At 54.5% G+C, this 13,042-nt stretch overlaps 1 protein-coding gene and 1 pseudogene across 3 annotated transcripts in view; one reads left to right on the top strand and one right to left on the bottom strand.

Annotated features, from left to right (window-relative positions):
- HAS3 (hyaluronan synthase 3) overlaps positions 1-13,042 on the bottom strand; it is a 29,391-nt gene that overhangs the window by 8,202 nt on the left and 8,147 nt on the right. The window contains exons 2-3 of one of the 3 annotated variants that reach the window (XM_072816465.1): positions 5,332-5,434; positions 1,265-1,900 (exon numbers count right to left, since the gene is read on the bottom strand). In XM_072816465.1, coding sequence (XP_072672566.1) covers positions 1,265-1,900 — 636 coding nt within the window. In that variant the 5' untranslated portion in view covers positions 5,332-5,434. Of the gene's footprint in view, positions 1-1,264; positions 1,901-3,728; positions 3,830-4,826; positions 4,891-5,331; positions 5,435-13,042 lie in introns of those variants that run through there. The other 2 variants (XM_072816468.1, XM_072816477.1) reach the window with 2 other exon arrangements.
- Positions 8,276-8,752, top strand: LOC140627916 (large ribosomal subunit protein eL32-like; annotated as a pseudogene).

Below are 13,042 nucleotides of genomic sequence, written 5' to 3'. Positions count from 1 at the left end.
GGATGCATGACCAGAGATCTGGGGTTCTGGGGATCCCTGGGTAGCCCAGCGGTTTAGCACCTGCCTTTGGCCCAGGGTGTGATCCTAGAGACCCGGGATCGAGTCCCACGTCGGGCTCCCTGCATGGGGCCTGCTTCTCTCTCTGCCTTTCTCTCTCTCTGTGTGTCTCATGAATAAATAATTTTTTTTTAAATCTAAAAAAAAAAATCTGGGGTTCTGTGTACAGTTTCTCCTTGGTACTGAAGTAAGTGAGCTTTTAATCAGTTATTTCTAGGTTTTGTTCTTTGAAAATTGGGAACTATGTTAACTGTGTCAACCTCATAAAATTTCCAGCCTGGTGTCAATGACCTTTTTGACTTAAAGCTGGGCAGACCTGTTCAGGGTCCTGGTCCTGCCAAGACTGCTGCAGAACTAAGCTGGGGGAGGAGTCACTGAGGTGTTTCTCTACCTCACAGACACAAATTTGACACTGGGTAGAGTAGAGCCCTCTGGCCCATAACTAAAACAATGGTTGGGTGCTTTGGAGCAGGATTTCTTTTGCTCTTCGCCACACCTCCTCATGGAGAAGCTTATCCCCATGTTACCAATGGTGAGGCAGTACAGCACAGTGGGTCCGGGCAGGCCGCGGACAGACCGCCTAGGCTCACACCCTATCTCTGCACCTTACTGCTGTGTGACAGGAGGCCAGTTACTTTACCTCTCAGTGCTTCAGGTCACCTAGGAGGAAATAATAACAGGACTTATCCTCTAGGAATATTTTGAGGATTAAAAGAACTAATATGGGCGGTGCCTGGGGTGGCTCAGTCGGTTGAGTGTCTGCCTTTGGCTCAGGTCACGATCCCAGAGTCCTGGGATCGAGCCCCACATCAGGCTCCCGGCTCTGGGCAGCTCCCTCTCCCTGTGCCTGCCACTTCCCCTGCTTGTGCTCTCGCGCTCTGTCAAATAAATACATAAACTAATATGTATAAAACAACTACATTGGTGTGTGGTACGAATTAAATGCCACACACCTGTTAGCTCTCAGGAGTATTGGGATATCATACCAGGGACCTGCCCAAAGTCACAGAGCTAAGTCACAGAAGAGCCAGGATCCATCCCAGGTCTTTCTAACCCCGGGACTGCTGTTCAGAGCAGCAGTTGCCTTGCTGCCTTCTGAAGTTCAGAGAAAGATATACACAAGACTGGACCCCAAATTCCTGCATGGTATGTCCAGCTGGCGGGACACATCCACCCGTCTACGCGTCCCTGGTAAAGGCACCCTTACCTGGATGTAGTCCACTGAATCGCCAAGAGCCTTGAAAGCCGTGTACATGACCTCTCGCTTCCCTCCCCACTTCTGCATGATGCATGAAAAGGTGCTGGTTCGCACCACATCCCGCACACGGTCCATGCCCTCCTGCAGGCTGGCCTCCGTCTCACCCTCCCCCGCCTCATGGAAGTTGCTGCGCCACACAAAGAAGCCAGCTTGCTCAGTGCCACCTAGCACCTCGTGGAAGATGTCCAGCATGTAGGCGTCCTCCTGGCGATTGCCATCCACCACCATGACCACCTTGAGGTCGGGGAAGGCGATGCGCTGGGCTGAGCGCAGGCACTTGCGCAGATAGTCAGGGTCCTCCTGGTATGCAGCGATGCAGAGGGCCACCGAGCGCCGCGATGGGGCCGGTAATTTCAGTGGCCGGCCTGCCCGCCGCATCCGCCGGTGCTCCAGGAAGGCAAACAGGCTCTGGATGAGCAGGTGCAGGCCCAGGATGGCACCGTACAGGCCAAAGGACAGGTAGTGCTTTTCCGTGTGAATGAACTGGTAGCCTGTCACATAAGCTGCCAGGATGCCACCCAGCACTGCCAGGGCAAACAGGCTGGTGCCCACCACACGCAGGGCTGTCGTCAGCTGCACCGGCATCTGGTGGGGGGAGGAGGGAGGTGTGGAGTCAGGCAGGAGGCAGCATTTTCAGGCGGGGGTGGGGAGGTTGGGGAGGGGGCATGACCCACTGATAGAAACCGCTGCCAGTGACCAAGCGTGACAAGGACTGTTTGGAGACTCAGAAGCCAGACTGTTGGGGTTCAAATCCCAGCTCTGCCACCTACTATCTGTGTGACTATGTTCTGCCCCTTAGTTAATTCACGTGGGAAACGTGAACTGCAGCCCTAACCTTGTAGCATCTTTGAGGATTAAGTGGGTTACACAGGTCAAGCATTTTGAGTAGCATTTATTATCGTCAGACAAACCAAAGCCAGAAAGAGCTATGTGATCCCCACCTGGTGGATGGCGGTCCCAGATCTGCCTAAACCCAAAGCTCTTTTAGACAAGCTTCAGTAGGGGTGAGCTTGAGGCCCGAGGCAGCTCTGAGCACATGGAGGGGCAGGGGAGGGGAGAGAGGAGGAGGACCCGGGAGGCAGCCAGGGGCCAAGAGCGTCCCCTTGCCCTGTACCCGCTAGGGCGCTGCACAGAAGGAAGGGGAGTAAAGCACGGCCACCAATGAGGCCCACGAAGAAAGTGGGGGAATAAAAGATGAGAAACCGCAGGAAACGTAAGGAGATGGTGTGTGTGTGGGGGGTGTAACTTCTCTGTCTTGAAACAGCAAAAGCAGTAAGAGAAAGTTTCCCTGTGTTCTTGGCTTTCTCACCTTTTTCTCATTTCCTTGAGAGGCAGGAAAGAAAGGGAAAGCAACTGGGAAAAGCAGACAAGGAAAAAAAAGAGGAAATGACAGCCGGGGTGTGGACAGCTCTCCTGGAAAGCCAGCAGGCCGGGTGCTGGAGGAACTGCAGCCACCACTGCAGCAGCCCGGGAGGGGGGTGCCCGAGAAGCCCCATCCACTCGGTCCTAGTGCCCGCAGGGCACCTCGGTGCTTCGCCACCCCTGCCCCTCCTGGGAATGCTGCGTGCGGGTTTCATCTGCACTAAGTCAGGGCTCCCAGCACCGGCCCTGCTGGGAACATCTGTGTTTTAATGAAAAGAGCTTAGCACCAGAAGACCTGTGCTCCACGAGACACGGCTCTCCCACCTCGGCTGCCTGACCTTGCCCGAGTTGTTGGGGAGACTCGGTGTCCTCCTGGGGGTGGGGGGGTGATTCTAATGGTTTCTTGCTCCTAGGTCTCAGGCAAATAATTTCCCTGAAATTAGAAGCATTTCCTGCCCTGAAGGACCCCCAAGTAGGAAGGCTGATTCGGGAGGAGGGGAGGGGCTGATGAGGACAGCTCCCCGCTCCCCTCTGACCCAGGCCTTCTCCCCCACCTCCTCTCTTTGCCACCTGCCCCATCTGGAGAATCCCATTTCCAACCCCACCCACCCACCCTCTACAGACAACGGGGTCCGCTTCCCAGCTTGCTCCCACTCCAGGTCTTACTGGAAGCGGCCCCTAAGCCCCACTCCAACACAAATGCACCTTCTTGCCAGGGGAGCAGTGCCCGTCCCGCCCCCCCCCCCCCCACCTGCCACAGAGCGGGTGAGGACCACGCAGTCACCGCCCAAGTCGGAGGGTCAGGCACCAGCCGGGTCCCCGGGTCCGGAGGGTGCTGCTGGCAGCCTCGCCTCCTCGGGAAGCTGGGCCTCCAGGCGCTCTGCCCCCTTCCTGGGAGCCTGCTTCCTCCGCAGGGCTCCCCGCCGTCCCTGGTAGCCCCCCCATGCGCCTGCGGCCCAGGGGCCCCGGGCCCTCACCCCCTCCGGGGGCGCCCCCGCCCCGCCCCCTCTAGACCTGTGCCGCGGGGGCTCCGCCGGCCTCCGCTGCCCACCTGCGCCCCGAGAGGCCCGGGCGGAGCCCGCCTCGGTGCAGCGCCGGAGGCGGTGCCCGCCAGGTCCTCGCAGCCCGGAAGGCACTCGCCAGGCTTCTCGCCCGCGCCCGCGCCTCGCCTCGCCTCCGGCAAAGGCGGCGCCGGCCACACCCACGTGCCGGTTTCCCACGACTCCGCGGGAAGGACCGGAACACGGCGGGGACCCGCCGGGCCGCGCGCGCTCGGCTCCCGGGCCCCGCTACCTTGGCACGGTGAGCGCGCAGACAAAGGCGCAGCCCGTGTCGCCGGCCCCTCCTCCCCGCCCCAGGACCCCCGCCGCGCACCCGCGTGGGACGCCCGACCCCGGCGCCCCCGCCCCGCCGGGCACGGACCCCGGGAGCCGCCGGGAGCCGCCGGGAGCCGCCGCGGCCCCGCAGAGGCGCCCTGCCCGCGAGCCGACGCCCCCTCTCCCCGCCGGCTCGGTCCCCGCAGGCCGGGGCGCCCCGGCTTCAAGGGCACTGGGCTGGGGCGACCCCTAAGGCGCCTCCCTCGGGTGACGGGCGGGGCACCCCCAGCCGGGGACGCACGCCGCCAGCCCTCGCCCGAAACTTTGCGGGGCCGCCAGCGGGCAGCCTCTGCAGCTGACAGGTGTGCCCCGCTTGGAGCCCCGCACGCGGCGGGACGCAAACTTGCGCGCGGGGCGGGGGCTCCGGCCGCCCCCACCCCAGCCGGCCGCGCGGCGAGGCCGGGCCGCACACCCGCAGGGCCCGGCGCCCGTATCTGGGGCCGACAGGTGCGCGCCCCGGGCGGGGGAGGGGGTCGGCCCAGCCTGGCGCCCCGCACCGCCGGCCGCCCCCTAATCCGCTCACAAAACACGCCGCGAGGGAGGAAGGGAGGAGAGGCTGCGGGAAGAAAGGGAGGAGGGGTCAGCGGGGAGGGGGCTGCGGGCACGGCGGCCGGGAGCCGGGGACCCCGCAGCCCCCCGCAGCCCCCCGCCCGCCCGGCGCCGCGGCCGCGACGCGCGGCCCCCGGGAGCCCCGCAGCCCCGCAGCCCCGCAGCCCCGCAGCCCCCGCGCGGCGCGCCCCTGGCCGTGGCCGGCTGGCCGGGCCCGCGCTCACCGTGCCGCCGCCGCCGCGCTCCGGAGCTCAGCAGGCCCGCGGCCGCTCCATGCCCCTCCTCCCGCGCCGCCGCCGCCGCCGCGCCCCGCGCCCCGCGCCCCGCCGCGCCCCGACTGGCGAGCGCCCGCCCCGCCGACCGCCTTAAGTAGCGGGCGCGCCCCCGCCGGGGAGGCGCCCTCCTCCGGCCCCGGGGCCCGGAAAGTTGGGAAGAGCGGGAGGGCCCCCCGCCCCCGAGGGCCGCCAGGAGCACCCCGGCTGGCCGGTCGGAGGGAGCCGCACGCGGCGGGCGCTCGGCGGACGGGGCGGCCGCGTGCACGCGGCTCCGGGTGCGGGCCCTGCGCCGGCAGGTGGGGCTCGGCCGGCCGCCGCCGGGGGGACGTCGCGGTGCTCCCGCGGAACCCGAAGCGGCCCTAACTTTCGGGGTGACCCCGGGGCTTCCGGAGCGGTTGATTCGCCGTTCCCCCCCCCCCCCGCGCCCGGCTTTCAGACCCCGAAATCTACTCACTCTGCAAAACGGCCGCGGCGGTGGGAAGCTCCCCCAGACTGCGGCACGCGGAGGGCTGTTCGCTGTAGAGGGTGCTCCCTAAAACCGAGACAGCAGAACCTTCCTGCCGGCAAAAAAAAAAAAAAAAAAAAAAGCGCAGAAGAGTATAATTGTCAAATACAAAAAGACTGTTCAAAGAAGGTGTTAACAATTGTGACAAGCTTAGCTTTGGATTCCGCAGTGGGGCGCTGATGACTTTAAGGGTTTGCAAAAGCTCCAAATGGTTTTGCAGGAACCTTGGAAGTTCCGGTGTCTTAAAGCCAAAACCCATTCCTCCTCCCCTTTTTTTTTTGCACCTTTTTTTCCGACATCCATAACCTCCTTCTGAATTCCCAACTGACCTTATAGCCAGTGGTTTCCAGGTCCCTAAAAGCTGGTGCTGGACTTGGATGGGGTCCAAGGGAAGGTGGGGAGTTGTAAGCAGAAGAAGTTAGAACCAGTTGAATTGGAACCCGATTTCTAAATCTGGGAAAACCTTGAAGAGATATAATTAAAGACTAGTAAAAAATGAATTTACATGTCCTCCGAACACACCTGAGGTAATTTCCATCACTTCTTCCCAAGCTGCAACAAATTTATAGGAACTCGAGTTGCCTCTCAGAAATCTTAGGGGCTCTGGGACTTGCCGGGCCAGGCTCAGTCACTCTAGGCCACAGAGTTCACTGCTGGGTCCCCCAGGCAAACAAAGACCCCGGGGAAAGACTCTACTCCACCCATTCCCACCTTGCATTACAGAAATCAAATCATTTCACACGTTGCCTTTAGAAAAATCATCACTGATATGCTACACGATTTAAGTATTCTTTTCTGTGTGTTTTTTAATGCATTTTTAAAAGATTTTGTTTATTTATTCAGGAGAGACACAGAAAGAGGAGCAGGCTCCACTCAGGGAGCCTGATGTGGGGACTCAATCCCAGGACCCCAGGATCACGCCCTGAGCTGAAGGCAGACGCTCAACCGCTGAGCCGCCCAACCGCTGAGCCGCCCAGGCGTCCTTTTTTGTGTGTGTGTTTTTAAAAACCAGCATTGGCTCTACAATGAGAATATGTTTTGAACTTGAGGCCCTAAGAAGAGCTAATAATGCACAGGTGGAGAGAGAAGTCTTTGGTTGAGAGGAATGCTTCGGAGTCAGTTCTGACACCAGCTGTGTGGCACTAACCTCATAGTCAGTCTTCCTCCCAGAAATGGGACTGAGTATTTGACAGGGTTGTTACAAGAATTGAAGAGACTGGCTGAGAGCAGGTGCTCAGTGAAAGTTAGCTCCAGTCATCCTCAACCAGAGCAGGGCATCTGTTTGCCAGTGTTCTGGATTCTACAAGCTCATTCCTCCAGGATGCGATGCTCGGTGACTGGAAATTCAAGATCAGTGTCAATGAAGAATGCCTTGTCTCAAAACCTTTATGGACTCCCTAGAGCCCTGGGCCATCTCTCCACATCTAGGGGCATCTTTACAGAGCCTGGAGTTGCCCGACACTGGAAGAGCTATCCGACCCTACCTCCTACCCGAATTTGCAATCTGCAACATTTTAGATCAGGGAAAACAAGCAGGGGCCAAATGGGGACAAAAATGAGTGAATCAGCCTGGTGGGAGTGAACGTCCCATTTGAAGATGTCCCTGGAAGAATGGCACAGGTGCTGTGTTGTCAAGATAAATCAGAAATCCAGATTTTTTAAAAAGATTTATTTATTTATTTATTTATTTATTTATTTATTTATTTATTTATTTGAGAGACAGTGCAAGTGCTCAGGGGCATGGGGAGGGGCAGAGGGAAGGGGAGAAAGCCGACTCCCCACTGAGCAGGGAGCTGGACAATGAGGAGTTTGGTCCCAGGACCCGGGGATCATGACCTAGAGCCAAAGTCAAGTCATATACTTAACCAACTGAGCTGCCCAGGTGCCCAAGAAATACAGATTTTTATATGAAATCTCCTAATTTTTAAGTATTGGCAACTAATTCAAATATTGAAAAAACAAAAAAAAGAACAGTCTACAGGCCAGGCAAAATGGGTCTGTGAGTCATACACAGCCAACCAGCCGCCTGTAAGTGACGTGTTTAGAAGCTGAAGGATGGAGCAGCCTGTTTGGAAAGATCCCGTGTGCCCTCGACACACCAGCAGCATGACTTCTCTGGGAGCAAGTTTTCCCGGGGCCGTTCTAGGATCGTCTCATGCCTAGTTAATTTCTAAGGCTTTGTCCCATGGGCTTATCGCCTACCTCACTCAGTTGGCTCCAGGGAGTTCTATAGGTGGTGGGCTAGTCAATTAAAAACTCCGAAATGAACAGCAAGCCTCGATGCAACGTCATGAGAACAGTAAATGCTCTGCCCATACCAACTGGGTTGGCCCCCTGACGGCTTCCCCCAGAAGCCAATTCTCTTTTTCTGATCTGCAGGGCCAGCGACCCTATGTTATCAGGCAGCAAGGAGAGTCCTTACCTTTGTAGGGAGCCCATGCCAGGGAGGATTTGCCCGTAATTAACATCCAGTTTGCGGTGCCCTATTTGCATTCATCTCTTCAAGGGGAGGAGGGAAGGGGAATCTTTAAGGGGCTGATACAATAAAGCTCACGCTTATCTCTGCTTACCACTGGGGATTTAAGAATAGGACTAATCCCATACCCACTTAAAAATGTGAATTCAGATGTTGCTGAATTGGCTCTTACATGGGTTCCGGAGGATAAGCCTCCCTATTCCTGCTCAGTAGTAGAAAATGCGTGCTGCGTTTCAACATTCATTTAACAGATGCTGAAGACCAGCTCTGAGAAGGGGATGATGCTTTGGCGCCAAGAAGTCTCAGGCTGGTCCCTGCCACCTGGACAGTTATCCATTTTGAAGACCGATACACTTGAAAAGTTGTCACCATTCAAGGCACTTTATAATTAGATGCTGAGGCGGAGGTGGCAGCCATCGGTTGCTGGGCATCATGGCTGCCCTCAGACCTCTGGTGAACCCCAAGATCGCTAAAAAGGGGACCAAGAAGTTCATCCGGCACAGTCAGACCGATATGTCAAAATTAAGCGCAACTGGCGGAAACCCAGAGGCATTGACAATAGGGTACGCAGAAGATTCAAGGGCCAGATCTTGATGCCCAACATTGGTTACGGGAGCAACAAGAAAACAAAGCACATGCTGCCCAGTGGCTTCCGGAAGTTCCTGGTCCACAACGTCAAGGAGCTTGAAGTGCTGCTGACGTGCAACAAATCTTATTGTGCAGAGATTGCTCACAATGTATCCTCCAAGAACCGCAAAGCCATTGTGGAAAGAGCAGCCCAGCTGGCCATCAGAGTCACTAATCCCAGTGCCAGGCTGCGTAGCGAAGAAAATGAATAGACAGCTTATGTGCGTGTCATATTTGTGTTAATAAAACCATAAAACTACAAAAACAATTAGATGCTGATGAGAGAATCCAACTAGAAGAGTTTGAGGATTTTAGGAAAGAGAGCTCTGTGAGCTGGAATGGGCTGAGCAGAATTTCATGGAGAACTTAGGCTAAGTAGAAAGACAAGAACATTCTAGGTGGGAAGAAGAGCTTAAGAACAAGAGCAGGTCAGGATGCCTGGGTGGCTCAGTCAGTTGAGCGCCCGACTCCTGGTTTCGGCTCAGGTCCTGATCTCCCCGGCATCGTGAGATCAAGCCCCACACAGAGAACCCAAAATTGGGCTCTGTGCTCAGAGAGGAGTTTGCTTGAGATTCTCTCTCTGCCCCTCCCCCAACTAACACACACACATACACTCTTTCTCTCAAATAAATCAATCAATCTTTAAAATGAAAAACAAAACAAAACAAAGAGTAGGTAGAGGAGTGGATGAGGTGTGTTTGAAGAATGACGAAGAGAGGCCTGGATGAAACTAGAAACTTACAGTGACGGGGTGGCTGGCTCTGTCGGTGGAGCATGTGACTCTTGATCTCTGCGCCGGGTGGGTGGACCCCCAAGTTGGGTGTAGGGATCACTTAAACAAACTAAAATCTTAAAAAATATTTACACTGCAGCACTTCCAACGGTACCTGCTATAAGGAGCACCTGACGAGGGACACCTGGGTGGCTCAGCTGTGAGCGTCTGCCTTTGGCTCAGGTCTTGATCCTGGGGGTCGTAGGATTGAATCCCACATGGGGGTCCCCCAGGAGCATCTGCTTCTCCGTCTATGCCTCTGCCTCTCATGAATAAGTAAAATCTTAAAAAAAAAAAAAAAAAGGAGTGCTTGATGAATTTTAGCAACTTAGGGAGAGGATGCTGAGGGCATTCTGGAAGCCTTGAATGACCGAATAAGGAGTTTGGATTTCATCTGGTAATGATGGGGAACGATTGAAGAAGTCCAAGCAAGGTGGGAATAAGTTACAAGTATTGTCTGGGGACAGCTGAGCTATGGTTTGGGTCGGCGGTGGGGGGTGGTCAGGCACGGGAACAGGTGTAGGGGCCTGTTAACAAGCCCATAACCAGAGCAAAGTGGTGCGGGGCATGGGGTGGGGGGGTCGTGCCCCCATGGTTGGCGCTGCCCTGGCCTCAGGAAGTGGAGCCGAAGGCAGGTGGTGTCACTCGCTTGGGCACAAGTGAGGGTCCAAGCGGAGGAACAATCAAGAGAAGGGCGTCTGCGGCCTGGAGGGTTGAGAGGGCCATTCTCCAACTTTGGAGGGTCTGGGGTCCCTGCAGCTGACGGTTCCACAAAGATTTCGCCTTCCTGTGATTTTCAGACCTGTGAAGCGCGCCCACACCATGCAGCAGGGGAGGCAGGCACTCCACCTCCCTGGGCTGGGGCTGGAAGCCCTGACCCCCTGCTGCCTGGCCTGGCCTCCCGGTGAGTGCGCCCCCCCCTGCAGGCGCCCCCCACGCCGACCTCCCGCTGCAGTGCTCCCCCGCAGCAGCAACAGCAAGGGGCCGGCAGCCAGGCCACCCCCAGGCTCCGTCCCAGCAACTTCCCTGGGCTGACCACAACCCAAAGCTCTTGAAGCTAATCAAGGTGAATTTAAACTGGCCTCCACCGAATAGCAGGTTATGTCCCCCAGCTGACTAAACGGGGCGTCCTCCTCAAGGCAGCTTCATCTGCAACCGGTTAATACATAATTCAAAGTGGAAACCGTGTGCCTTGGCTACAGCCTGGCGGCTACCAGCCGACAAAGTTACCTTTCATGGCTTGCCCCTCTTACGCCAAGTACTCTGTAATCAGTACCCTTCCTAGGTGCTATGTTTGAAGAAGCAGGTGTAAGGACTCTTCTGTCCTGCAGCTACAATGGGGGATTTTAACTCCAGCCTCTCTCTCTCTCTCTCTCTCTCTGTCTCTCTCTCCTGGGATGGGAAAATCGTTTTCATTTCAAATTAAGGGGCCTCTGCTCTGCTGGCGGCAGAGCAGTCAGCCCCGACCAAGGGGCCAGGTTCTTTTATGCTGGCTTGAAGGTCAGGATTAGGAGGGCACACCAGAACGATAACCGAATATCAAACCAGATCTGGAGATGCTTTCCTTGGAATCCTGAGCAGCAAAAGCTCTTCCCAGCCATTTTCCCTTTCTCTCCTCTTTTAGGTGAATGCAGAAAAAAAAAAAATATATATAAAGGTGATTTTCAACCATAATCTCCTTCTTGTTAGGATATTGTACAGCTACTAGAAATTATGTTCATGAAAAGAACATAGGAATATACCCAAATGCTTATCGTGCAACGTTAAGTAAAAAAAGGCAGGATACAAAATTGTTTTGTATGAATGAATACATTTACATTCTTGTCTTCTTTTAAGTCCTATAAATTAAAAGGCAAGAGGGAAGTTCACCCAGATATTAGGATCAGGTTTGTCTGGGTAGTGGAACAATAGATTTTTCTCTCTTTGCTTTTTTCTCGGTAGTCTCCAAATTTTCTATTAATAAGTATAATAATTTGGTAACAAAAAGGTATTTTTAAATGATATAAATCCTGAATTTATAGAATTTCCTTCTAAGCTGGGGCTAGGTGGGGGTACAGTCTATATCATACATGAGTTCAGGTGAAAAGGGTTTGGAAACCCTTTACAAAGAAAGCAGTAAAGGGGCATCTGGCTGGCTCAGCCAGTAGCACATATTTATTTGAGAGCAATCGGGGAGCACAAGCCCATGAGCAGGGGGAAGGACTGAGGGAAGGGCAGAGGGAGAAGCAGACTCCCCGCTGAGCAGAGAGCCTGATGTGGGGCTCCATTCCAGGACCCTAGGATCATGATCTGGGCCGAAGGTGGACCTTAGCCAACTGAGCCACCCAGGCACCCCTCCCTAACTCTTGATCTTGGTGTTGTGAGTTCGAGCCCCACACTGGGTGTGAAAAAAAAAAAAAGCACTCAAGTTGGGAGGGCCAGGATATAGATAGGATTAGTAGTAGTCAAAACTTGAGTAATTTGCTTTGTTTAAATCCTTCTCACTGATCCTTTGAGAGAATTTAGCAGAGAAGGAGGGAGTATGCATAGCTGTGCTACCTCATCCAGCACCTTTGAGTGAAAGAAGTCCTCCTCCTGGCAACATAGCCCTTGGCACATCCCAGCTGGTGTCAGCTCCCATACATGCCCTCATCCAGGACCATGGGGATCCTGGGTAAGGGAGGGAGGTGCACATATGAGCATTCTGAGAGAATGCTTTTACTGAAAAAAAAAAAAAAAAAAAAGTATATCCAAGAATGACAATGTCAGCACCATCGCATGGAGGCTGGAGGAAGCCCCAGGGAGGGGGTTCTCCTCTGGGTATTGTAAACTACCCCTCAAGCAAGTACCCACCTGCCTGTCTACACCCACATGTGCACATAATTCACTATACCCAAAGTGGACACATGCATTCTTGCTCATTGGACAAGCACACATCTGCTTTCCGGACTTTAGTAGAACACAATCCCAGTCTACCATCCTAGTGTCCCAGCTGCTGTATCAGCAGGAGGGGAACAGATAGCTTAAGGTAACCTTGTTCCAAATTCATTTGGCTCTTGTTACAATAACATCTACAACGTCAATGTATTTAAATGTGCTGGCACTTCTGCTTTATGTCCTCTTTCTTTTTTAAATTAATTTTATTTTTTTAATGTCCTCTTTCTTTTTAAAGACTTTATTTATTTATTCATGAGAGACACACACAGAGAGAGGCAGAGACACAGGCAGAGGGAGAAGCAGGCTCCATGCAGGGAGCCTGATGTGGGACTCGATCCCGGGACTCCAGGATCACGCCCTGGGCCAAAGGCAGCCGCTCAAGCACTGAACCACCCAGGTGTCCCCTCTTTCTTGATGAAATACATCATTAGTCACTGTCACAGAGGAAGCCCAAAGCTGGATCCTCCATAAAAGCAATTAGAGAAGAGCCAAGAGTGGGGGCAGTATGCATCAATTCCTTTGTGGGGAAGGACTTTCCCCCATGAAGTATGGCCTACTATCAGATTTTTTTTTTTTTTTTTTTTTTTGCTAAGAACCCTCCCTAAACACACACACACACACACACACACACACACTCTTTTCTCACTGGGTAAACTAATGCAGTAGTGGTTTTGGCATCTGGCTGCTGCACATTAGACTTTTAAAACCTTGGAGCTTTTTAAAAAACACTAATGCCTGGACCCTATCCCAGATCAATTAAAATCACTGGGGGTGAGCCCTAGGCTTGATTTTTTTTTTTTAATTCCCTAGGTGATTCTATTATATATCCAAGGTTGAGAACAGATCCTAAGGATTCTCCTCAGCTGAGA

Source organism: Canis lupus, chromosome 3, assembly GCF_048164855.1.
Source record: "Canis lupus baileyi chromosome 3, mCanLup2.hap1, whole genome shotgun sequence".
Taxonomy (NCBI): domain Eukaryota; kingdom Metazoa; phylum Chordata; class Mammalia; order Carnivora; family Canidae; genus Canis; species Canis lupus.
This window is presented reverse-complemented; position numbering and strand designations above follow the sequence as displayed.